Source organism: Leucopleurus acutus, assembly GCF_964270905.1.
Source record: "Leucopleurus acutus genome assembly, chromosome: 9".
Classification (NCBI taxonomy): domain Eukaryota; kingdom Metazoa; phylum Chordata; class Mammalia; order Artiodactyla; family Delphinidae; genus Leucopleurus; species Leucopleurus acutus.
In genome coordinates this window covers 84,139,483-84,167,325 of record NC_139144.1, presented here as the reverse complement: position 1 = coordinate 84,167,325, position 27,843 = coordinate 84,139,483, and the positions used below count along the sequence as shown (strand labels likewise).

The 27,843-nt window shown below is 40.0% G+C and overlaps 1 protein-coding gene across 4 annotated transcripts in view; it reads left to right on the top strand.

The window, feature by feature from the left end:
- Positions 1–27,843, top strand: part of GRM8 (glutamate metabotropic receptor 8) — a gene marked incomplete at both ends in the record, with an annotated part of 749,142 nt that overhangs the window by 297,246 nt on the left and 424,053 nt on the right. For all 4 annotated transcript variants that reach the window (XM_082847030.1, XM_082847028.1, XM_082847031.1 and 1 more), the window contains 3 exons: positions 17,936–18,071; positions 18,540–18,694; positions 19,776–19,913. In XM_082847030.1, coding sequence (XP_082703156.1) covers positions 17,936–18,071; positions 18,540–18,694; positions 19,776–19,913 — 429 coding nt within the window. The remainder of the gene's footprint in view (positions 1–17,935; positions 18,072–18,539; positions 18,695–19,775; positions 19,914–27,843) is intronic.

Here is a 27,843-nt window from a genome sequence, read left to right as displayed (position 1 = left end):
GTGGAAAACCAAACACAAAAAAGTATATGCACATTAATAAAAACTGATAATTACGGTTTTATGTGGATAAAGCCTGAAATATGTTGAAAAAAAATGTTAACGCCAGGATAGTAAGCTTCTGGGGAGTATTCTTTTCCATGCTCTTCTTTAGCTGTTGTTCTTTCTGTTTTTGTGTGATGCCACGGTGATATTTTAACAATTATAAAAATAAAAAAATAACAAAACAGTTTTATTTTGGTTTCAGAATCATATTGTTTAGGTCTTCAGCTTCCCCGCAAGATTGCTTGTTATTATCCTTCCCAATTTAGAAGAGTTAGGTATTTAATAATAGAACACATGTGCAGCAATTCTAGTACCGCATTCTACTTTCTAAAAATTCATTCAGCACAAATTTCACAGAAGCCCACCTACACTTTGGAGCGATTCAATTTTTCACTGTTTTATGCCCATGTTGTGCTATAGCACCCATGGAAAAATAAACTGAACGCTAACCATGCTGCCGAAAATAGAGGAAATGTATGCTCGGAGCTCTGAAAATGACAAACCAAGTGTTACTTTGGCTTAATAGTAATAAATGGAAAACAGGAAGAAACATTTGAGTTCTTGATGTTCTCTTATGTCACATCTCACCTGAAGCTATTCAGAAACATCTCCTTTTCATCCAGATGCTGTAGCCCCTTCCCTTTCCTTCTTCTCTTTCCTCTTAGCCACTTTTTGCCTTTTCTCACGTAAATTGTGATCTTGCCTACCTGAGCCCCACAGACACTCACTGGAGACTTACTTTCCTGGAGGCCAGTGAGCTAGCATTTATTTGCCTCTGGATTTGGTCCTCATGAGAGGCACTGACCTCTTTCTCCCTCTGTTTCCTCATTAAGCTTCTCACGTAAAATGTCATGTCTGAGGGCTTCCCTGGTGGCGCAGTGATTGAGGGTCCGCCTGCCGGTGCGGCGGACGTGGGTTCGTGCCCCGGTCTGGGAGGATCCCGGGTGCCGTGGAGCGGCTGGGCCCTTGGGCCATGGCCGCTGGGCCTGTGCGTCCGGAGCCTGTGCTCCGCAATGGGAGAGGCCGCGGCGGTGAGATGCCCGCGTACCACTAAAAGACAAAAACAAAAACAAAAAACATGTCAGCTCTGAGAGGCTCCCATGTCCATTAATTTCCTTTGCATAAAGCTATGTCCAATTAGAGACTGATAAGAACCTGGTTCCTATTGACACCATCGACATCTAAGAAGATTAGTGAATATTTTTTTCTAAAATAAAAAAAGATAAATCACACAGATGTCATTTCAATAGGACAAAAAACAAAGAGGGAAAGAAAGGTAATATCACCCTTGTGAGGGTTATAGATATGAGTTGGTGGAGGGTGAGAAAAACCTGTTACCAGAAAACAATGTCATCACCTGATTTCACATAAATCACCACATCTGGGACACCTGTGACACCCAGAGGGATGACAGTATAATCCCTGTTGCACAGTGATGATCGCAGGAGAAGAACTTAACACTTTGCGAGTTACATTGTTAGGTTGCATGATTGTTCACAATTTTATGCCCAGTTGGTGTTACAAAATCCATGAGATTTAAAATGAATATTTATTATTTGGTATTAAAATGAAGGAATGACTTATGGATCCAATCCCTTTTCTTTCTTTCACCCCTTGGATCCCAAATTCTGTGAAAACCAGGGTGTGGTCTCTCATCCCCCATGCCTGGTGCAGTGCTGGCAGGAGACTTTGTCCCCATTGCTGCTGTTTGCTTCACCTTTGTCTCCCGTGAGTGTTGAGTAGGGGGCCTCGTCTTTCACATAGTCTAAAGGGAGGCCGCCCATTGATTGTTGGAAAAGAAATCACTGCAAATCTTTTCTGGAGAACTATGACATACAGATTAGTTTCCAGTGCCTCCGTGTACAACATATATTAAAAACGTAGATGTATTCAAATCACAGATTATTGAAATCTGTGATTTATCCCCCACTTAGGACTCATCAAGTTTCAATTCCGGATGGATTAGCTAAAATTTGGCCAAGGAGTTCCTTCATATCTCCTCATATCTTCCTGAAACCACCTTTGCCAAGGCTTCAAAGCCTAACGGGAAGGGTTTGGATGATGACAGCCTCTGGTATATTTCTCATTTCCACCTCCTTCTCTTGTGAAGTATGATTGAGCACCTACCAAAGCTACCATAAATTCATGTGCCTGATAGAGAGAACACTAGAGTCACCTACACCGATGCCCTTGTCTGCACACACCCACCTCTGGGTGCCCGTGTGCTCCCCTCTACTCCGCAGCCACTTTGCCCATAGAGCTTCATTCCCTTGTGGTCCTTGAAATACTCAAATAAGATTACCTGGGTGACAATTATATCCTTATGTGAGAGAACTCATTTTCTTTAACATAACAACAAACATTATTTTAAATTGCAGATAGTGTCCAGATAAAGTGTCAGTTGTGGTTTTGTTTAAATGATAGATCTTTTATGTCATTGAAAACAGTTACTGATATATCTTTGGAGTTTGGGTAGGAAACACTTATGGACAGGTTAGCTTTAACTGAGATGAAATCTGGTGCTTTAAACTCTGGCAACGTGGGTTGTCATGTTGTTTGTATTAATTATTATTTTTGTCATTATGCATTGTTGTCCGGGTTTTGGTCCCAAGAAGATTAAACAAGCATCTGCGATGCCACCAAAAAGCAAACAAACAAAACCCCCAATTAGGTAAGGTAATACAGGTCTAGGTGTAAACATGCAGAAACATTTTTAAGAGAAACCCAGTTACAGGAGAGGCTTCTCTTAACAGATAGAAAGCCACCTTTCAGCTCTTTTTTTTTTCCTCCCACTTTATGACTATAAAAGGCAGTGCCCTAAGCACGCACTTTAACTGAGTGATTTCCTATATAGTGCAACCAGGCTTAACAAAAACAGCAATCACACAGTCACACACCTCAGTCCTCCCACTTTTGAATCTAGAAAATTTGTTTTCAATTTCTTTAGTTGTTTTTTTTTTCCTGGTTTTTGCCTCCATTTTTCCACACAACATGTTTATGCTGCTATCTTGATTTTTTTTTTTTTTTTTGTGATACGCGGGCCTTTCACTGTTGTGGCCTCTCCCGTTGCGGAGCACAGGCTCCGGACGCGCAGGCTCAGCGGCCATGGCTCACGGGCCCAGCCGCTCCGTGGCATGTGGGATTTTCCCGGACCGGGGCACGAACCCGTGTCCCCTGCATCGGCAGGCGGACTCTCAACCACTGCGCCACCAGGGAAGCCCTGCTATCTTAATTTTTTCACTTTCATCTTTATGGTCTTCCTACTCTGGAAGATGATGACAACTCATACACAAATACACACCATACACAAATTGCACGTGCATGTGCACATAGACACACACTTCTCCAATCCTTCCAGAAGGATTGTATCGCAATTTTGGTCCAGTTAATATTCAGTGTTTATATTATCATGACTCTACACATGACATTACAATTGATCTAGATAGGGTACTAAAATAACATTTCTCTTCTATACACATTTTGTTTTTCCTGGAATTAATTCCTTGCTTTGTCATAAGCTTCATTTTTCTATGTATCTATTATGAATTCATCTTCAAACTCTTGCAGAACTATACGTATTCTTTCAGTACATCCAAACACATCAAGTAATCCATCAATTCTGGTTCTTTTGTTTTTTTTTTTTTCTTGGAGATATTCTGGAGTCTTCCATCTTCCTGCTCTAACCTGGACTGGGTGATCTCTAGACGAGTTCCATCCTGTTAACTCTGACCTCACTTTATCATCACTTGGAGAAATCCCTTTACCTTCCCTGTGTTGGATTACCTGTTACCTGGATTCGGAGTCTTCTCCTTTCTTGTTTCCTTCCTGGTTTGGATGGTGTACATCCTTCAGAGGCTTCCTAAAAAGGGCGCATGGAAGGCAAATCGTTTTTTGAGATTTCTGCATCTCCAAAATAGACTTTATTTTACTCATACGTTTGATTTATAGTTTGGTGGTTATGTTTGTCTGGAATAAAACTCATCTTTTCTCATCATTTTGAACGTGTTGCTCTGTTTTCTTCTGACCAGTGGGTCTGCCGTTCAGGATCCGGAAGCCATTCTGAGCCCTAACCCTCTTTCTATAATCTGTTTTCACTCTCAAGTGATTTTAATATCTCGTGTGAATGTTCCTTCGTGTGGGTCTTTCCCTTCCTCATCCTTCTCTTTTTGCTAGAAATTTGACAGGTGTTTTCAAGTCAAAAACTCGTGTTCTTCAGTTCTCAGAAATATTCTTTTATTTCTTTGGTAATGGCCTCTCTATTTCTTTTTGAGACTTCAGAGTTTGAATGTTGAACCTCCTGGATACATCCCCTAATTTCATGACGATTTTTCATTTGTTTTACTTTCTGAAATATTCCCTTGACTTTCTCTTATGTCTTATCTATTGAGGTATTTCTATCTCACTTATCTTTTTTAATATCCAGGAGCTCTTCCTTGTTCTCTGAATGCTCCTGTGTTTATAGCCTCCTGTTCTTGTTGCGTGGACAGAATGTCTTCTCTCTGAGGTTATTAATATTCTTGAAGTCATCTTCTGCTTCTGTCTTGTTTCTGTGTCCGCTGAGTTCTTCTCCTCTGTTTGGTGTGACATTAAGAATGTGGTCCTGGTGCTGTTTGGAAGCTTGCGACTTGTGGGTCAGGTTCCCTGACTGTGGCTTTACTTTAAAATAAGCAAGTAGACATGATTATCTAATTGGGAGACATCCATCAATGAGTATCAGTATGGTGTCACCCTTTGGCCAGTTTCTCCCGAGAAGACTCTTCCAGTTTCCTGCCTGGGAGATGAAAGTTAGGCAGCTGGAGTCTGGGTGCTAAGCAGGGAAGGGGGACCAGGACCAGGGGATCCCCATTCAGCATACAGGCTTTCACTTTATAGAAACCTGCTCAGTCCTTGCTGGGTCTGGTGTCCTTGAGTTCATCCTCTACAGTGACCCTCTGATCTTCTGTGCAGAGGGTCTGTAGTTGGAGGAAGACACAGAGATTTTCACCCAATTCTGTTTTCACCCCCACCTCTGGAGTCTCTGGCGCCTCCCCTCCTAGAGCCTTCCTGATGTTGGGTGGAGTGGCTGCTTTGTTTCTCTTCATATCAGCTGCATCCCCATGCCCTGAGGGCTTTCCTTTCAGTTTTTTTTTTTTTTTTTTTTTTTCTGCCTGGCAAGATCATCATCTGCTTTTCAGCTTTCGAAACTTTGATTACATTTCTGTCCTGTTTTCTCCATTTGATACTCACCTCCATTTGATACTCAGTTGGATATTTGGAGGAAGTGGAGATAAATGAATGTGTTCTCGTTTCCTTGCTTAACCAAACTCCAGGCCACACAGCAGTTCTTTTTTGCTGCTCTGTCCTGTTAGTGAATTTTAGGGAACAGCGGGACAGGCAGACTTGGAAGGGTGCTGCATCAGGTGACCTGTCACCGTATTCTGGTTTTTGAAAGGGGAGAGGGGGGAGTAAGAGAGGAGCAAAGAAAAAAAAGAAAAGGAAAGTGGAGTAGGATAAAGAAATGAGAGGGAAATTAAAAGATGAGAGGAGAAGGGAGGCTTATGGAATAGTGAAATGAAAGCTATTAATGGACAAATCTGCATGGATGTCTCCATCATGACTATGCTGAACCCCCTGTCTCATTTCCTTTTCAATCAACTGAGAAGGAATGAGAGTGCTTCGACAAACTGGTCTCCAGACCCAAAGCACCTGACTGAGACCCTAGTACCCTCATAAAAATTAGTTTTTAAGCTACCCAGGCTTCATAATTTTGAATTGAATAAATTTTCTTGTGTCTCTTCTAGTTCTTCTCCTTTAGGCTTTCAAACAAGTGATTTATTGTATTTTACATGATATTCTTTCTATTTCCATATTAGAACTTACTTACATAATTCACAGTACTCATGGGAGGCAGTATATGTGGTATATTCATAGAAACACAAAATGCTGAAATTCAAAGGAATCTTGAGGTCGTCCCATCAAGCACCCTTCTTTGTACAAATGACGAAACTGATAGCCAGAGAGGGTCCTACAGAGGGGACATGGGCATAATCCAATGTAGGAATGAGAAAATTATATCGTGGCTTGAGTGAACTTGTTGTTAGAATGGTAGAGCCAGTACGTCTGTCATACTATTCATATTTCAGGAATTTTTTCCCACAAGCCGAACTGCTTTTTATTTTATAGATATTCACTTGCTATAGTATGTTGTTAAGATATAATGCATTTGTAAACAGAATGAGTTTTATCTGGGAGTCACGGCATGAATGGATATTGTAGAAATTATACCATAGAAATTTATGAGGTAACAAACGGTTATCCTTCTGTCATTTGCAGTTCTGATCTGCAGTTTTCATTTTTGTGCTTGAATGATGTTAGGATTATTGAAAGCTTAATGTTCTTTCCTAAGAACACCCTTAGATAAATGATATAATTTAATGCAAACTGTTATAACATACCTGCTCTGTTCCTATAACACCGCGGGTATAGACATTTCTTGGTTTGAGTGAAAGAATGTTTGATAGTGAATCTCTAAAAGATTCAGATTTTGCCTTGGCTTGTGCATTCACAGTTTGCAATAATAGGAATAAATTTTTAAAAAACTATTCTTGCAAGTTCTGACGTGTTTTAACATTGAAATAAACAAAGCCGTGTATAAACTGTTTGATTAGTTGTGATTAAAATGCATTGAACCCAACTAAAATCCTTGGTTCTTAGAACTGATGCTTTGTTCTAACCCTTTCAAATGGCCATTTTAATGGTTATTTAATTTTTTTTCTCTGTATGCCTTCCACTTCAAGATGTGTGGTCTGTTTCTTATTGTGGAAAAGTAAAATTAAATCCCCCTTGTACATAAATGCAAGGTATTTATTACATCGTATTTAAATTATCAATGACAATCACATTTTCACTGGAAATACTGGATATATCTGATGACTGGTAGTTTCCATTAGAAATAGACTGCTGGTTTCTGGATGGCTAAATCAATCATAAGCTTACTTCTGCAATGTTTTCTGACTTTGTTGATCCTGGTGTGTCTGAATGTACCATACAGCTACTTTTTACGCTTCTTTGACCATGTATTCCTACAGTCACTGGCAGGAGCTGGTGAATCTTATTCATAGTTAACTAGCTTCTGTTTTCTTGGTCCCATACCCCTAGGCTACCCTGCATTGTAGCACTTCTCACATGAAATTGTAATACTGTTTACATATTGTGTTATTTATTGTGAGTGCCTCAAGACCAGGGACTGTGGCTTCTTACTCCTTTTTGTATCTCCAGATTTCAACAGAGCACTCAGCATATAGTAAGCACACAGTGAATGCTCCAGGCGTGTTGGTGGGCATGCCTGGGTTCATGTAGAGAAGAAGCCTGCAGGACACTCTTTTGAGAGGATGTTAATGAATGAGACTTTTGTCCAACCTGAACCAGAGCAAAATCCATTTTCCTAAGTTATTCGGTCTTGATGGTATAAAACTTTGGAGTTCGCACTTTGGTCGTACTACCTTACCTGTTGATGCTGTTTAATTATTTATATTGAGGAGTTTTAATGATCAAGGGGACAATTATGAGAGATAGTAGCAAAGTACAATGAATATACTTGGCTACTAGGATAAGGGTCACAAGGTCTGCACTTGACTCCTTCCTAGCTGTGTGACCTCGGGGACAGTTTCCTCAAGTTTATGATGTTTACCTTACATGTTCAGTAGCACTGAGATATTATGAGGGTGAAATGAGATATTAAAGCATGGTGAACTAGTATTCAATACACTATTATTATTATTATTACTTTCTATTTGTTCTAAATGGGTTTTTAGTTAAGGAAAAGGTAATAGAGTTAATTTCTTTTGTGTATGGGGAGTCTTGCATCTCAAGTTACTAACTGCCTTCTATTTTGAGTAAAATCTAGTCTAAAATTTATTTTAACAAGAGTCCTTAAACTCCTACCGTGCAATAGCAAAAGCTCAAGTGACTCAATTTAAAAATGGTCAAAAACACTATATTGTAAATAAACTATACTTTAATAAAATTTAAAAATAAATAAATAAAAACGGTCAAAGGACTTAGGTATTTCTCCCAAGAAAACATACAAGTGGCCACTATGTATATGAAAAGTTACTCAGTATCACTAATCATCAGGGAAATTCAAATCAAAACTACAATGAGATATCACTTTGCACATGTTAAGATGACGATTATCAAATAAACAACAAAATATAACAACTGTTGTCAAGGATGTGGAGAAAATGGAGCCCTTGTACACTGTTAGTGGGAATGTAAAGTGGTACAACCACTATGGCAAATAGTAGAGCTTCCTCAAAAAAATTAAAAAGAGGACTACCATATAATCCAGCAATCTCATGACTGGGTACTTAACCAAAAGAATTGAAACAGGATCTGGAGGAGTTACCGGCATTCCTGTGTTCTCTGAAGCATTGTTCACAATAGGCAAGATATGGAAGCAACCCAAATGTCTATTGACAGATGAATGGATAAAGAAAATGTGGAATACACATAAAATGGAATATTATTCAGCCTTAACAAAGAAGGAAATCCTACTATGTGAGACAACATGGACAGACCTGGAGGATATTATGCTAAGTAAAATATGCCAGTCTCAGAAGAACAGATACCGTATGGTTCTACTTACGTGAGGAGTCTGAGGTAGTCAAACCATAGAAGCAGAGAGAATGGTGGTTACCAGGGGCTGGGAGGAAGGGGAAATGGGAAGTTGTTATTCAATGGGGGTAAAGTTCCAGTTATACAAGAGGAATAAGGTCTAGAGAGCTGCTGTACAAAGTAGTGCCTATAGTTAACAGCATGGTATTCACTTAAAATTTTGTTAAGAGGATAGATCTCATGTTAAGTGTTCTTACCACACACACACACACACACACACACACAAAGGGGACATGAGACACAAGGAAACTTGGAAATGATGGATATGTTTGTTACCTTGATTGTGATGATAGTATCATAGGTGTATGCATATGTCCAGACTCATCAAATTGTATGCATTAAACATATGTAGGTTTTTTTTGATATATCAATTACACTTCAGTAAGACTTAAAAATTTTTTTAAAAAGAGTTCTTTAACTAACTGTACAATGGCTTGCTACCAAAAACATGTCATTTTACTCTCCTCTCTTTTTAGTTCTATTTGAATCCAAAGAGTTAAATATATAATTATATTTTTAACGTTTATATGCCTCAAACACATAGATCAAATCTTGCCATGGAAAATTATTGTGAACTGCCTACAGAAATGCTACAAGTACTTGCATTTGCTTGAAAGGTGGAGTTTTTAAATGCTTTTGGTGCTTTATTTTTGTTCTCTGAAGTCCACTTCTTAGCTTAGTCACTGTTGTACGTTGGTTGTGGTGCAAGCCTTGCTCTGAAGAGTTATACAGCTAAAGCAATAATGATGTTTCAGCTATTAGTTCCTTCTTCTTTAAATCAAGAATGTCAGCCCCCTTTGGGTATCTGTTAAAATGCTGCACTGAAAGCCAATATATAGCAGAATGCAGGTAATGCTGGTAAGTAGACGAAGATATTACTTGTGTAGAAGAATGTTCATAGTTTGCAGGCTCTGATAGCTGCCGCTGAGATACTATTGAGAGTGTCCTATTTGCAGAAGGTATTTGGAAATGACTTTATGTTACATACATATATAACGTAGATGCAGAGATGCTTAGCCTTACCTGAATGATGGTATTTTTAATACATGGATATGCTTAGTATCTCTTTATTAGATCATTCTACTACATCATGAAATAAGAATTTCTTGTTTATTCACTTATTTATCACACATCCAATGAATGCCCACTGGTATCAGGCTTCACAAGACCCTAGGGATTTACTGAGATGTGAGCTCTGTGAAGTCAGAGACCTTCTCTATATTATTCACTCTTGTATACTCTGTGTCTAAAAAGTATCTGACCTGTAACACTGCTCAATAAATATTTGTTGAATGATTGAAGAAGGGCGGATGCCATGATTGTCTGCTCTCCCCCTCACTAATTTAATTGGCATGATTCTGTAATGAATTCCTCATCTGTAACTGAATTACTAATTTCTCATCTCTAACTGTAATGAGCTTAATCCTAAATCCAGTACTGTGTTTTTCCTAATCCAGAAAGGTAAGAAATTTAACCAGTGCTCACTTTGATTCTAGTGGTCATTGGCATGATGGTTTTTCCAAGCAATGGGCTAGAAAATATGAAATTTCTCTTTTCTTAGAGAGTTTATTCATATTGAGCATTTGAGCATTTACAGGGAGTTAGTTTTATCTTTCAAAACCTTCCTGTCATACTTTTGGCCCCAGTATCTGGGAATCCACTTTGAAATAGCAAACAAAACAAAACAAAACAAAAAAACAGACAAAACAAAATAAAAATCCCAAAACACTCCAAAAATAGTACTCAGAAAATAATTCATGTAAATACAAATGCACACAACACAGTAGTAAAATTTATTTAAACCTCATCAAGTTCTCCTTGTCCAAATGTTCCTAACTCCACGTTTGCTGTTTTGACCCTGAAGAGAATGGATTTTTTGCCCAGCTCCGAAGATACTTCTGGTGTGGATGGTCTGCCCTCTAGTCTCTCCTCTTGTTCTTTTCCCTCTTCTATCTCTTCCCCCAAGTCATGTCATTTCCCTTCTCACCCTCTCCCCACCCCCCTTCTTCTTCTTCTTCTTCTTCCTCATCCTTTCTTTTCCTGAATTTTTCCCATCTACTCTACCCATGTCTCCTTAGACATTTCCAGTTTTCGAGAGGGGAAGAGGCAACACATTAGACGTTTAGTTCAAGTGGTGATGGGCACAAGTTTCCCTTCTAACGTAGAACCTTTTGTACTTAGCACCCCCGTTGACTGGACTTGCTAGTAAGAGTTGTTATTCTGTGTACATTTGGGGAATGAAATTTAAGGAGTCTAGAATTAATGTTATAGGTAAGTATTGCTTGGTGAAAGTGAGTTACTGTTTCTGTTTGGGGGTTGTCAATTTTTATTTTAAACAATTTACAATGAATGTGTTTTCTGAGGAAACAAATTAATCTGTTGAGTGATTATTTAATCTTTTCACAATAACCCATTTGGAAGATACTAGCATCCTCTCAATCTTTAGATTGAGGGACAGAGGCACAGAGAAGTCACACAACTTCCCCAGCATCACAGCTAGTCAGAGAAGGGCCGGGATTTGGAGCTAGAAAGTGTAGCCCCAGAGACAACGTTCATAACCGCCATACCGCTCTGTGCCTCTGAGTGGACCTGTGATGAAATGAGGGCATGTTAGAAAGCCTAGCATGTAGGAAACTGACCCTGTGAACCTGTTCCAGCCCAATCTGCCTTCCAAGCACGAGCATCTCTGAGTCACATGGAGACTGGCAGGAAAGGGGCTCTCTGAGCCAGTCCTCTCCCTACTGGATTGTCCCTGTTGCCACTCTTAGGGGACAAAGAGGGGAGTAGCAAGGCGCTCATGCCCCTTCTGTACCAGGACTTTCATTCCCTCATTTCATTGCTGTTCAGTCTCTTTAAGGGTGAATTGGCATTTGATAGAGGAAAAAGCATAACAGGTTTGGTGGTGGTGGTGGTGGTGGGGGAATGAGCACAGATTTAAGTGCAGTTTTGCTCTTTTAATGCATGTTGTTCAAGATAACACTTTTACTTCACTGTGATGTGTGAGGTAAATCTCTTTCACAAAGTGCACTTGAAGCTGACAAAGAGACAAACTTTCATCACACTGTATACTTTGCTGCTAAGTCCCAGATGTACACCACATAAGGAGCTGAAAGTACTGTTACAAAAGGCGTGATTACACTTGTTCAAACCTTAGAACAAATTTCACTGAACTATCACTAAAGGACCAATTACATTAGGGCCAAATTGTCATTTTACTTATGTCTCCAGAAAGGTGGAAAGAAATGACGTCAAGAGTAATTAGGTTGCTTCCATGTCCTGGCTATTGTAAATAGTGCTGCAATGAACATTGTGGTACATGACTCTTTTTGAATTATGGTTTTCTCAGGGTCTATGCCCAGTAGTGGGATTGCTGGGCCGTCTGGTAGTTCTATTTTTAGTCTCTTAAGGAACCTCCTTACTGTTCTCCATAGTGGCTGTATCAATTTACATTCTCACCAACAGTGCAAGAGGGTTCCCTTTTCTCCACACCCTCTCCAGCATTTGTTGTAAAGCAATTATGCTGCAATAAAGATGTTAAAAAAAAAAAAAAGAAAAGAGTGGGACATAGAGTTGTGATATTGTGACGTATAATAAGAAATAGTATTTGGTCTTTATCCAGTTTTTGGCACAGAGATCCTAAAATCCTTGGAATTTCCTAAGTGATGAGAGTGAAAAAGGTGTCTTTTGTTATGTTAATGGATGACTTTAGGAAAGCCTGTAGGTAACCTAAGGTTGGGGCTGGTTGTCAGGAAGACCAGCCACAGGATTAGAGGGTTAGAACTTTCATTCTCACCCCCCAACCTGCAGGGAGGGGAGAGGGGCTGGAAATTGAGTTCAACCACCAATGGCCATTTCAATCATGCCTATGTAATGAAGCCTCCATCAAAACTGGAAAGGATGGGGTTTGGAGAGCTTCAGGTTGGTGAACACTTGGAGATTCAGAGAGAGCATGGAAGCTCTGTGCCCTTTCCCCATGCCTTGCCCTGTACATCTCTTATTTGGCTGTTCCTGAGTTATATTCTTTTATAATAAACCAGTGATCTGGTAAGTACAGTGTTTCTCTGAGTTCTGTTAGCCTCTCTAGCAAATTAATTGAACCCAAGGAGGAGATTTTGGGAACCTCTGATCTGTAACCAGTTGGTCAGAAGCACAGGTAACAAGCAGAGCTTGTGACTGACATCTGAAGTGGGGCGGGGGCTGGGCAGACAGTCTTGTAGGACTTGAACCCTTAACCTGTGGAATCTGACAATATCCAGGTAGATAGTATCAGAAATGAGTTGAATTGTAGGGCACCCAGTTTTTGTCAGAGGATTGCCTGGTGATGGTGGGGAAATTCCTCACTCCCTAAGAATTGGAATTGGGATCGCGGCACTTTGAAGAGTTAACGTGTTTCTATTGTCTTTAAGAGAGAAACAAAAAAAATGGTTATTTGGTTTTGCTCATTGCTATTATTTGCAAGTGCATTCATAAGAAATAATTTAATAATAGTTGACTGACTATATTACATTCTCATTAGGGTCAATTATAAACAATCTCTTACGGTTAACCAATAATTTTGACCAATCACTTTTTTACCAATAACTTAACCATTGATAAAATGGTAACTTTGTTTATTTGTTTATGTATCAGAACCGTTCTGTCATGCAGATCTAACATGTTATATAACCAGAGACTCGATTTGATTTACTTAGAACTTGACAGAAATTGTGAATCAACTTGAGACACTGGTCAATTGGGTAAGTGATGGAAAAGATGAAGAAAAAAGACTAGTCTTGGAGTCAGATCTGACTTTGAACCTGGGTTCCAACCTCTTGCCAGCTGTTGACACCCCTTTTTTCTCAGTTTCCTCATCAGAAATGTGGTGATAATGCCAATCTTAGAGCGCTTTCGCTACGACTAGGGAGGTAAGAGTGAATGAGACTGGAAAGGAGTGATCATGTGTGTTGTAGAGTGAATGTAAAATGTTTCGTTCAACAAATGATCTTTTAATTATCACTAAATAATCAAAAGGAAAACATTGACACAAATGAGGAAGTCAGAAGATTCTAGAGAACAGCCAATTATAAATTCCTCCGTACAACATTCCTAAGCGCTAAGCTTTCAAAATTATTTCTTGCAGAACTGGGGACAGCTGTAGAATAAGAAAGTTAGTGTTCCTTGAATTGCACACAATCAGTACTCTTCCAGAGTGAGGTATGAAGAAATAGATGCAATAGACATGTGCTTTGATGGAGAGCAGCTCCTCTTCCTTCTCCCACCCCAGGAGTCTAAATCAAGTCAGAGTCTCTTTAAAAATTGAAACAACGTATAGTGAGTATTGAAGGAAGCACGTCTTTGATAAAGCCTGAACGTTTGACTAAATTTCATCGGTACTTTACCTCAACTCTAACAGTATATAAAGACCTCTTCTTCTTATGAAATCATTGGACTATTTGGTGGGGGGCGGGGGGGACTTGTCATTTATTACTGCAGTTGATCTTCTGCTATTATTTTTTAGCAGTCCATCATTTTACATTCTTATCTGGCTTTTCTTATGTGTACCTCTTGTCATTCAATTATAAGACTTTTTTGGACAGAATGGGAGACAATGTCCACAGCTCCGGAAATGCAGTAGACGATATGTGCTTTTATGAGTGCTTATGAGTGTGGCTTCTTGACTGATGTGAAGACAGAAATTGTGAATGAGTTTCAAGGTTAAGAAAAAAATCCTAATCTTCTAACTCCAATTACTTGAGAGTACACACTCCACAATTTAATAAAATATCCATAAGGCACCAAATAGCACAATGCCATGTGGTGCAGGATCTTCATAAGGATTTGCTCGGCTGAAATAAATTAATTGTGCAGTCCCTCTTTCCAGGAAAATACCGATTGACCAGGCTGACAAATAAAAGGTGCGGTAAAGGAATAAAAACATATGAATAGACTATGTAAAATTCCAACCCAACTCAGCTTTTTACAAACAAAAATGTTCACTAGATCTGTAGTAAATGAATACATCAATGAATTCAGACTAAACCGTATGTCTGGATTGCGTTGCCTGTTTGCCTCATCTGAAATAGTCATAATAAAAATTTTCTGGCCTTCATTTCTTCTGGCTATGGAGTCAGGATTAATCTCAGAATGATATTTTGGATATGACATGTCTTTAATAGGACCCTTAAGTAATCAGAGGAATTTTCTTGAAAGAGCAGTCATATTTTGAAACAGCTATTGTTCCCCAGAGAGTGTTACAGTTTGGGTCTTGCATTTCTGTGGTTACCTAATGCTTCCACTCACCACAGTTTTTTGTTTGTTTGTTTGATTTTTAAACACATTATGCATAGTCTTCAACGTAAGACTTTGTCCCCAAAGTTTTCTCCTCAAAATGTGTAATCACTTTTGTCCAGTCTCTTTCACTAGCTCCCTTTCCCAAGCTGGTGGGTTTTCTGAGAGCTCTGTCACTCACCTTTTCCTGTTGTTGATTTCAATATTCTCTTTGAGTGATCTCTTCATTCCCAACACTTCAACTTCTTACTGTATCTGCATCAGGAAACATTGTGATTACAACTGCCTTCTCTCTCCTTAGCTCCAGACTCACTTTTTCTCAGTTTGATGTTCCATGGGTACTTTGAAAACAACTTATCCTAAATCAAAATCATTCTTTCCTCCTCTCCAAACCTGTTCACCCTCCTGTGTTGCCTACTTGTTTAATAGTGTCATCACACAAACTGATCACCAAGGCCAAAACCTTAGAGTCATGCTTAATGGTTTCCCACTACCTCACTACTTAGATCCAATCAGTACAACCTAAATATATACAATTTTTATTTGTCATTCATGTCTCAATAAAGGTGGGAAAAATATTACAAAGCCCTACTGATTCTAACTCAAATTCTTACAGGTCCACCTGCCCCTCCTCAGTACCAGCAGCATTACCCTAGTCATCATTTCCCATTGCCTGTTCTGATAACCTCCTAACTGGGCTCATGGCCTCCTATTCTTTTCACTCCAGGTTGCCCTCTTACATAATTCAATGGTCCTCATTCATTTTTCTCCCATGAAATGCGGCGGTCATAGACAAGACGTATTCCTATGGGCTTCTAAATGTCAGGCACTTTAATTACACATAATCTTCTGTAGGCTCTGCGTGCCATGCATGATTTAGCCCCCAAATTACCTCTCATTTTTGTCTCACACTTCTCTCCCCTTCACTCATTAACTCCACTGGCTCTTTCCTGCACTTTCCCATGTGATGCTCTCGCATTCTCTCTTCTTTCTGACCTTAACCAAGTGATACCAACTTTAGGGACACTTTTCCCAAATGTTCCTCAATCTAAATTAAATGTCCTTGCTCTTCCTCTTAGGACTTGCCATAACTTATATACTTATTTTGCGGGTTTGTTTTGCATTAAGCCTGTTTTACCCATAACATCTCTAAACTCTGTGAAGGCAAGGGCCGTGTCTATTTTATTCACCATTGTAAATCCACATGCCCCACATGGTATCTGACAGATAGTGGGCACGCCATAAATATTTACTGAAGGAATGAATCAATCATCACAGCTATTCATGGCATATCAGTAGACTAACTAACTACAGGCTCTGTCTGTGGATTATGGGCAATTCCCACCCCTGAAGAGCATAGTGTAGGGTTAGTGAGGGTATTTCTATTGCAGGGGTAACTTTGGCAGTGCTCTAACTTATACAAAAAATAACCTTCAGTACTCTAGCACTGTTATTCATACAGTATTGTCACGTATGTTAAGTCTGATCACAGCACACTGGACACCCATTGTCTGGCTACCACATGGTTCGTCTTTGTTTGCCTACTTGAGGTTTCTTCCTAAAGCGCACAGCTCATCATGTAATTCTCCTGCTCATGAACTTTCAGTGGGTTCCCATCCTTTTCAAGATAAAATCCAAATTCTTTGGCGTGTATAACAAAGTCATTGTCAAGCTGGACCTGTCCATTCTTTCCAACCTCAGCCCCAGCCAGTCTCAACCATAGGTCACGATCAAGCAAGGTTCTTTCATACCTTGGCTTCTACCAGAAATGTCCCATTTTTGTCCCTATGTTTATGTATATTTGCCATTTAAAATCCAGCTCTCTCAAGCACTTGAGTTACTCCTTCCTCTGTGCTCCCAAAGTGTGGTATACTCTCTCCATTCTAAAATTTATTACATGTTCCATGATAATTTATTGGAATGCCCCTCTCCCAGACTAGCTGGTAACTGCTGGATTAGACTACGCATTCCCAGTGTCCAGCCCAATGCATAGCATATAATGGCATCCAGTAATGTTTGGGTGACTGAATGCATTGTCAACTGTTTAGAAGAAAACATGCCTTTGCCTACTGAAGCAATACTATAAATAAATTATGATTTTCTTGTCAAGCGACTCAAAAAGCCTGCTTAAACCATAATGCAATTGAAACATCTTGCTAATATTGCTTTTTCTCCTAGTATCAGAATATGCTATAACTGTACCACTGAAACAAAGGAAACCTTCTTCTCCTCCTAGCCCAGCCCATCGGCAGGGGGCAGAGATCTTTTCTAAACTTTTCTTTTTGGCTTCATGTTGCTTTAAAAGGAGAGGCCAAAAGAAGAGTTCTCGTCTTTTTCCGTGTGAGTGGGATGGGATTTCTGCCATTTTGATTTTCATGGTGAAGATATATGTCAACTGAAGGTTTGTGTCTTTGAAACTTGGCTAGTGTCTCAGTCTTGAAGACCACTTGTCTCGTAACATATTATGGTGCTGCATAAGAATCTTGCTGCAATACTATGAGCTCAAAAAAGGAAATTAACCTTAAAGGAAGTCTACTAATAAATAAAATTAGCAAAAGGACCTTCCTTCTTCACAGGTGGTCTCACCTATAAGACATACTCATACCTTTCATTAATCCAGACTCTTATCCTTGGACTTAGGTTAAATGAATTAAAAGAGCCTTCTTTCCACTCTTTCTCTCTTGTCCCACATTTTGTACACTTTGGTTTTTTTAAAGACATCCACAAAAATAATGTTTAAACTTGGAAAAAACCTCTGATGTATGATTAAGTTATTGATGTCATTTATTTGATACATATAATGCAAAAAGGTGATTGCTTTTAGTAGGTGAGAATGACAGATATTTTGAGAAACAATATCCTTTACTGAGTCACGTGTTTTTATAAAGTAGCTAACCTCATTAAGTGTGGTAAGTAAATGTCTTTTCCTAATCACTTTCTCTGTTTCTTTCTTTTTTTTTTTTTTAAATAGGTGGTGTTTGCATTGCTCAATCACAGAAAATCCCACGTGAACCAAGACCTGGAGAATTTGAAAAAATAATCAAGCGTCTGCTAGAAACACCTAATGCTCGGGCAGTGATTATGTTTGCTAATGAAGATGACATCAGGTGCTGATTGCTTTTCTTCCTCATGTAGGATCAGATTTGCAGCCCACATCCTTTTTCTGACATATTTTATGTTCAATGTAAAATCTTGTGAGATTTCATAGGAATTGCAACATTCTCATGCAATTACAGACTGCCTTCTGCTACATAGAGACAACAGCCTTCTAGTTTCTCAGTCCAATCTGTTTATCAAATAAAGCCTGGGGACTGAAAGAAATGAGACAAATAACGATGATAAACAGAATGATGTGAATGAGGTTAAGGATAAGGCTAATTATCAGCTGCTGGAGTTAAAGTCTCCAATATATTCCCTTTAGGTGATGATAAGACTCAGGCGGTTAGAATGATTGACTGGTTGTTTAATGGTGACCTACTGAGTGTTTATGACTTCATATAGCTGGTCTTGTAACATTCACAAGTGTAGAGTTTCTTGGTAAATGTGGTATGTTTTATTTCTTTTTATTCCAATAGGAGGATATTGGAAGCAGCGAAAAAGTTAAACCAAAGTGGGCATTTTCTCTGGATTGGCTCAGATAGTTGGGGATCCAAAATAGCACCTGTTTATCAGCAGGAGGAGATTGCAGAAGGGGCTGTGACAATTTTGCCCAAAAGAGCGTCAATTGATGGTAAGGATGCACTGTAGAGAATTTGCTTCATTCCAACTGAATCTAAACTCAAAAAAGCAAAATCAGGCTATCAGCATACGATGAGATGAATCCATTATTAATGACTCGATAGAATTTTTAGGGCTGATGGCAGAATGGTCAAGACAGTAATTATTTAACTCAACATATTGTGTATATATATATATATATTTTTATTAGAAAAGAGTACCCACTAGATTTTTTTTTAGGGGGTACTGCTGTTGGCCTTGGATATCTCCGTGATGTTAGTAGTTGCCCTCTAAGTTTGCATATTTCCATGGTTGTATACAATGGTTATAGCATTGTTGGAAGGAGAGTGCTTGCTTTATAGCAAATGAAGACATGATGCTGGCCTGGCTCTATGGGTAAATAAATGCAACAGCAAAGATGTGGAGCATCTCTGAAAGGCAGTCTGTCTCCCAAATATCTTTTCCAATGATCTCGACAGTGATTGACATTCCTACCTTTGCCATTATCCTTGGGAATAAGGCACTATTTCCAGGTGGTCTCCCTTCAGTGAGTTGGTTACCTGAGCAGAATGACACTAGCCCATTACCCATGACTCCAGAAGATTACATTAGTAGTGATTAGTTTATTGAATTAGCTGAAAATGGAACATGCAGGACAGATAAACCTTGAGGCAAGTAGAAGCACGGAAGCCTGGAACATTGACTCGTGCTAGGGGAGAGAGAGGAGCATGAGAAAAGTCTGGGTTGGTTTTGAATATTCAGCATGAGGTCACTGCTTGCTGCCGCTGGGAGACACAGAGGAGAGACAGAGGTGGTGCGGATGCCACCCAACAGGCTTACCTGCTGTGTACATCCCTAGAGTCAGGTGCCTGAATGGTGAATGGTGGGAGTGGAGATATTGTCCACTGATCCCCACTGACTCTTGCCACAAGGGAAGCCTTAATGCTGGGTTATTGGCTGCCCTCCCCCATCTGTTATACATATTTTTTCATGCAATGATCACAACATCATATAATATCTATTCAAAAGCTCTGATGGTATTTGGTCTTGATTTTGGACGAATATTAAAATCATACCTTTCTTCTTTAAAATAGGGTTCGATCGATACTTTAGAAGCCGAACTCTTGCCAATAATCGAAGAAATGTATGGTTTGCGGAATTCTGGGAGGAGAATTTTGGATGCAAGTTAGGATCACATGGAAAAAGGAACAGTCACGTAAAGAAATGCACAGGTAGCCACTTCAATGTTTTCCTTGGTGCATTCGTTTTATCGTTATCTGAGAAATGAAGTTTTTCTATGTGGATAATGATGACGGTATCTTCTACTTCCTCACGTCTCTTGTTATAGTTTCTCAGCGGGGCTGAGCTTACATTGATCGTTCCACAGACTTAGGTGTGCTCACTGGTTCTTACAGTCAACGGGCAAGTATGTACCGAACATGTGGCATGTGTCCAACACTGGGATATTTTAATTCTATTTAAAAAAACATTTATTGAGTGCCTACTTTAGGCAAAGTACTTTATGAGGTTTGGTGGGATACTTACAAATAAGCAAGACATGATTTTGCTCACCAGAAGCTCAAAATGTAGTGAGGATGACAGATCATAACAAATGGCTCTAAGATAGTGTTTTTCAACTATTTCAGTCCATGTTCCCCATATCTTGCACAGCTCTATCAGCTATGATTTTTTTTGATGCTCTACTTTCTATATCTTGTGCTGAAAAATAATAGTGATATTAAATGTGCATTTTTTGAGTGTTAGAATGAAACTTTTTATTTGCAGAAACATGATTATGTACGTAGAAACATCTATGGAGTTTTAAAAATGACTTAGAACTAAGTAGTACATTTAGTGAGATCAATTCAAGATACAAGGTCAATATAAACATCCTTCTAATCCATTTATATATATATATTAGAAACTAACACATAGAAAATGAAATATGTACAGCATGATTAAAAAGAACATAAAAAGTTAGGGGTAATTTTAACAAAGATGCATAAGTCTTCTACACTAAAATCTTCTACACTGAATGAGCATCTTATAACCAGACACGCCTCCCTTGCTTACCCCTGGCCCGGACATTTTGATATGACCTCCTTGCCCGTGATTCACTTCCTTTGGAAATAGCTGTTCAAATAAGAGATGTAATCTGATAAGTGCTAGAGCAGCCATATAAATGGAGCAAGGATGGGGATGTGAAAATAGGGGCCCCCCTGTGGAGGATGTGACTTCCAGGAGCTGGGGTAAGTGAAGTGAGGCAAAGTTCCTGCTCACAGGGCTTACATCTGAGTGTGAAAAGACAGACACTAAATACGTAAACGTATAAAGGAACAGAGACTTCCAGGTGCCTCGGAGAAATACAAGAGTAAATGTGAAAAGAGTGACCAGGTGGTCTCGGGAGGGACGGTGGCAGTTACTGTAGATCGTTTGGTCAGGGTGCTTTGCCAAGGAGGTGACATTTGAGACCAGACCTGAGTGGCCGGTGTCGTCAGCCATGTGAAGATATGAGGGCAGCCCATTCTAGGATCCAGGGCAAGCCTCTTCGGTTCAAGGTACAGATACAAAAAGGTCAGGGAGGCCAGAGTGAGTGAGAGTGAAGATAGGGAGTGAGAGGGGAAGTGAGGAAAGAAGAGGATAAAGAGACAGGCCAGCTCATGCAGGACCTTGGAGTTCTTCCTAGAAGCTCCAGAGCTGAGGAGTTGGGGCTTTATCCTACCTGTAGGGTAGAATTACATGAGGCTTTTCATTTAAGGCACTGCTCAGATACCTGTTTCAAAAAGATTCCTCTGGCAGAAGGGTAGGGAGGGTTGGAGATCAGGGGAGAGAAAGGAGAAAGGTCAATCAGGGCCCATCCAGTAGCCCCTGTAATGGGCAGTCACAGCTTAAATGAGATGTGCTAGTTAGAGGTGGAACACAGAGTGCAGAGATTGTAGTAGGTAGTATTTACAGTACACAGTGAGTGATTAATGCAGGGGAGATGGTGGTAAGTGATGGAGGTTCTGAATGTTAAATCTTTGACAACTAGGTCTAGGAGAATTACTTAACAGAAAGGACAGCATGGATGGTAGATGTGGAGGGACGACCTTGAATTTGGTTCTAAGCTCGCCTCATGGAACTCCCCAGCAGGTGGCAGCATAAGGTCTGGCACCCCACATTGTGTGCTGCACTAAAAATACAGATTAGGGAGTGGCAGGTGGAGACCTGGAAGTTAAAGACGAGGACAGAGAGGCAGTTGCTGAAGGAAATTGTGCAGATACGATGGATGACAACTTGAGCCTCTAGGGGATGAGCCAGAAGAGGAAATGAGCATTGCGGTTGGGGGAGGAGATGAACTGGGAGTCAGGAGAGAAGATGGGGTGCGCGCAGGTGGAGACTCAAGTTGAGAGGGCTGGAGATAGAGTGCGCGTAGAAGTAGAGGAAAGAATGCTTTTCAAAGAAGTTTGACAGAGAAAGAAAGTAGATATGGTGGGAGAGCTTGAGAAAGAAGCAGGGTTTCAGAAGTTTCTTTAAGACAGGGCACATTTAAGCATTTTTTTTTTTTTTTTTTTTGCAGTACGCGGGCCTCTCACTGCTGTGGCCTCTCCCGTTGCGGAGCACAGGCTCCGGACGCGCAGGCTCAGCGACCATGGCTCACGGGTCCAGCCGCTCCGCGGCATGTGGGATCTTCCCAGTCCGGGGCACGAACCCGTGTCCCCTGCATTGGCAGGTGGACTCTCAACCACTGCACCACCAGGGAAGCCCTAAGCATGTTTTCAGATAAACGTAGCAGTCAGAAGAACTATCAAGGGAAAGCGAAGTTAAATGTGGAGTAGGATCTTGACAGAAACTTTAGGGAGAGGCTTAAGAGGGAGGTGTTACCTTTCAATCATGTTATTTAATTGGGAAAAAGAGATACACATACACGTACATAAGCAGAGAGCAAAACAATCCTACGATTAAGTGTTAAATTTGGACATAGATATTGAGGAAGTTCAGAAAATGTATGACTGTAAGTTCAAGTAAAATTCAAAGCTTCATGGAGGAGGCGAGTGTTTGATAACAAGAAAGATTTGAGAAAGCATCGGAAATGAGGGCAAGGATGGGTCAGCAGAGAGTGGCATGGAGGTGTGTGAAGAACAGTGCAGAGGTTCAACTTATTGGAGAGGAGTTTGCGTGTCAATGAATAATGGGATCTAAAGAGCAGGCAGTTTATAGAAAGGTTTGAAAGGAGAAGTTATACACAGAGTACCTGATGTGTTTCTCATTCAGGTATATGTTACAAGGTGCTTAGCTTTTGTGTGTGTTTTTTTTAACGTTTTGTTTTTAATTTATTTAATTAATTAATTTATTTTGGCTGCATTAGGTCTTCGTTGCTGCGTGCGGGCTTTCTCTAGTTGTGGCGAGCGGGAGCTACTCTTCGTTGCGGTGTGCAGGCTTCTCATTGCGGTGGCTTCTCTTGTTGCGGAGCATGGGCTCTAGGAGTGTGGGCTTCAGTAGCTGTGGCACACAGGCTCAGTAGTTGTGGCTCGGGGGCTCTAGAGCGCAGGCCCAGTAGTTGTGGCACACGGGCTTAGTTGATCTGCGGCATGTGGGATCTTCCCGCACCAGGGCTTGAACACACGTCCCCTGCATTGGCAGGCAGATTCTTAACCACTGCGCCACCAGGGAAGCCCCAAGGTGCTTAGTTTTGAATTCTGAATGTTATTGTTTGATCATCCACATGTTTAGATCATATTAATGAAAATTTACCAGTTAGTGAAATGAATGAATTCCATTCTTTATATATATTTGTATATATGATATATATGTACATATATACTATATATATGATAAAATTAGCAATTAATCACATAACTCTTTAACATACTGTTTTCAGAATCATCAGTTTCCCGAAACTCATATTTTCCAAAAAATTTTGATGTCTACAGATGTTCTTTTAGCATTTGTTGATGGTGTATAAGGAATCCTTATTTCAGGCATACTGAACTGGGTTGCTGTATAATCCAGACTTGGTGGCATGTCTGCTGCATATTCCTTTGATTTATTTGGGTGTTGCTAAAATTGTAACAATCTGCCCAATTAGAACTATTTCTAGTGCAATGAAAATGGTGTTTACTCCAAGTGCTAGGGCAAATGCACCCTTATGGAATGGGGTCAGTAAACAGATTTTCATGCAAATTCCATTGTGAATGATACTAAAATAACTTGTCCCTGGGTAGAAAATAAATAAAGAACGCAATATTCTAACTTATTTTTTTGGGAAACAGTAACACATGAATGTTTCCAGATGGTGAGAGAAGATACTTGTACCCCAAATTGCCATCAGCACCCAGTTTTTATCTCTATTTCTGGGAAGCAAAGAAGATGGTCAGCACGTTAGTGGTCAAAGAGGAAATGTACGTAGTGTACGTAAGAGGAAAAACCTACAGGATATTCATGAGTAGAGGTGTCCAGGGTTTGAACATTATATTTCCAATTTGCCCAATTCCACCTAATCCAGAAATGAATGTGTACAGTTGTGCGTGTTTCAAAATCTAGCCTTACAAGGTTTACATCTTAACCATTCACAATGAGTCCAAAAGTTAGAGAACTCTGAAAGTGGGATATCCACAGGTCCTTTCTGCGGCATTTAGAGCATCCTTTGTGGGTTATGTTTTGAGTCAAATTTTACATTAGGCGATGGTAATCTGTAAACATAATTGCATCCGTTGGGGGCAATACTGGCAATGTATTTACGTGGATAAGAGAGTGCTTCCAGCAGGCTAGAACTTCTGTCTTATCAATTTTCGGGAGATAGAATGTCTTCAGCAGTGAGGAGCATCCTCTTCCTAAAATTAACTTGGTACAGTTTTTCTGAGATGATCTCCCCCCTAGAATCTCAGGAAAGCTTTCAAAAAGATGTGATATTACTGTTAACTTTGATATGCTGGCCGAATTCCAAAGTGAAGTAATTCCTGCCATCCACTTAGCTATTTATATAGTTATTATTGCTTCTGCTGAGTTCTGAAAGCTACTACTACTTAATCCTACTTAAAATTCCCTTTGTCTTTCTCAAAAAGGAAGAAAGATTCTTTTATACTTGTTATCATTGTTGATGGGTGTTATTTCATAGACATTTATCTGACCTCTTCTCTTTTCCTCCCTCCCTGTCTTCTCCCAGACTTAATGCCTTTCTGCTCCTCTCGACCCAAACACCCACACCCTCCCTTGAGGACTGTGGGTCTAACTCTGCTCTCCTTGTTTTGGCGCATTTTTTTTTTTTTTTTTTTTTTGGTAAGCGGGCCTCTCACTGTCGTGGCCTCTCCTGCTGCGGAGCACAGGCTCCGGACACGCAGGCTCAGCGGCCATGGCTCAGGGGCCCAGCCGCTCCACGGCATGTGGGATCTTCCCGGACCGGGGCACGAACCCGCGTCCCCTGCATCGGCAGGCGGGCTCTCAACCACTGTGCCACCAGGGAAGCCGATGGTGCATTTTTTTCACCCACCTATTCTCCCACTCACACCTCTGCCTGAACTCGTCTTCCGCTGCTCCCCTTCAACATCTCGTTTTTTCTTTTTCCTGCTTTTCCTCTGATCAGTCCCTTACCTGACATTGTTTTGTCCAGCAAGACCCTCACTGACAGTAGAGAGTTTTTCTCTGGAGGTCTCAGTTGAATTTTGTAATGGCCATCATTCTGATTTCCTGTCTTTCCTAGTGAGGCCTGATAGTGAATATTGCAGGGAAACTTGAGCACGTGCAGAGCAACTGCTAATCAAAGGCAGTCTCTCTCTTGGGTCACACTGTGTCTTGGCATTCATTTCTCCATCATGAATTGTAAATAGCTCTGCCCTTACCAAAACAACATTCTCTGACCAACCCTCAAAATCCGGTCGGTATAGCATCTTAAAACATTATGCCTCATTCAGCAATTTGTTCATTCGTTCATTCATTCTTCATTCACTTATTTATTCATTTTGGATAGCCAGCCTCGTGCCAGAGATTGCTAGAGACACAGACAAAGAGCAGATCACCTTTGCCTTCAAGTTGCTCACACAGACATATACACCATCTTAATGAATTTGAAGTGCTTTCCTTGTCTCGTGGGTTTGAATTCTCAGCCAGGAGGTTGGGGCCCTGTTGCTTAGCTTGTGTACGGCTGACACTCAGACGCTAAATGGTGGTGAGCATATGCTACTTGAAATGGCCTGTTGCTTCTTATTTATGACAATAGAAATAGTGGTAATGGAAAAAAGCAGTGCACAGATATGTTTCTTCCCACAAACAAGAAATTCTGTCAGTGAACCAATTAGCAGCCTCAATAATTAGCTTCTAAAAGGCCTGTCAGTTTACTTTTGGTGCCAGAGTAACTATGTCACTTTTCAGGTGTGACTCTCCCTCAACCTTTCCCTGTTTTGGGTGCCTGTGAAAGGTGGAAGCTCTCACCCGTTCACTCAGATTCATGGAGTCCATATGAGTGAACTGGGGGAGGGATCGCACCATTGGAAATGGTGATTCAGAATGAAAGGAAACTAAGATAACTTTCCCAGCATGAAAATGTGTTCTGTCCTACCCATTTGCTCCTTGCATAGAGAAAAAGTCTGTGGGGGACAATATCTTTACATTTGCACCACAGAGTGGCCATTTAGCTCATATGCTCCTGTTCTTAACTTATTTAGGCCACTTCTGAGATTTCATACTGAATTTCAATACATGAATTTGAGATGGCAAATGGGCATTGATTTCAGACATACTGGATTTCAGAATTTTAGAGCTGGGACATAAAATCAGGATCATTCTTTCCTTTTGTAGATGAAGAAACTGGAACCCAGAGAAGTTTAGTGTATGGCTAAGAAATCACGCAGTGTTAGAGCTACAGCTTGAATCCTTGTCTGTGTTATTTGAGCTTATACTTGAATTTTATATCCTTGACTTATTTTATTATTTACTTATTTTAGAGTTCTTAACCACATAGTTGAAAAGTGTTTTTTTTTCTCTTTATGAGAGTATATGTATGACAGCAATGCATTACGAAATTTAAAACCACCAGCTATTAAGTGAAACAAAAATTGCACATTGGTTGTTATCTAATCCTACAGAAAAGAGCCTAATATTTTAATATCCTTCATGTTGATTTTCAGTGTGTATGTAGTATTTGTGAGTGGGTCTTGAACAGAATAAGGCTCTTCCTCCAGTTCCCTGGCCCCCCGCCATTTCTAAGGGTAGACCTAGGACTATATTAAAAAGAAATGGAGAAACTATCAACCATAAGCTTCTATAACTCTTAAGTCCAGTGGCATTGAATTGTAGGATTCACTTTGCTGAATTACAGTTAGTTTACCCATTTATTCATTCCCTTATAGGAACCTCCCCCCCACCATGTATTTTAAAGCAGTGCAGGCAGCACTGTAATGTATAATAGCACTTCTAGAAGTTTAGTGAGCACATAAATCACCTGCGAACCTGGTTAAAATGCAGATTTTGATTTCATAGGTCTGGGGTGAGGCAGTCTACATTTCTGACCAGTCCCAGGTCATGCAAAGTCCATGGGCCCTGGGACACAGCTGAGTAACAGGTGGGCATTAGAGTTAGTTTATAGAGATAACAAAAGTACCTGACATTTAATTAGCATAATAGATAGGCAGCTGTGCTAAAGATTACTGATAAACTCAAGATGTCTTAAAGAAGATCATCTAAATGACTTTAAATTTTCAAATACAAAAATTTACAATCACTAGCCTATGTTATGTATACTATCTTCAATAAGTCTTTAATTAGTAAAGTATAAAGATATTGCAGTTTGTGTGTGTGTGTGTGTGTGTGTGTGTGTGTGTGTATTTGTCTTCTCATTAGGAAATTTGAAAGTGGGAAGCTTAATTACTAAATTTAAAAAAACGTACACAGTTTCACCTGTATCTCTAAAATCTGCAAAGTAGATAGCAAAGCTTGCCGTATCAGGATCCAAAAATATTCTGAAAACTTAAAAAAACTGCACTGTCAGTCATAAACACACATAGAGTAAAGGAGTTGGAAATGTCCATAGAGATCATTTTGCTCAATTCTTTCATTTCTCAGTAAAGGAAATTGAGGCCCATCTGGCCTAAGTGAGTTGTCTAAAGCCCCATAGCTACCTGAAGGTGATGGAAGGGCTGAAATCTGACTTGACACTTGATTCTTTTCTTAATCCTTTCCTGCTCTGAA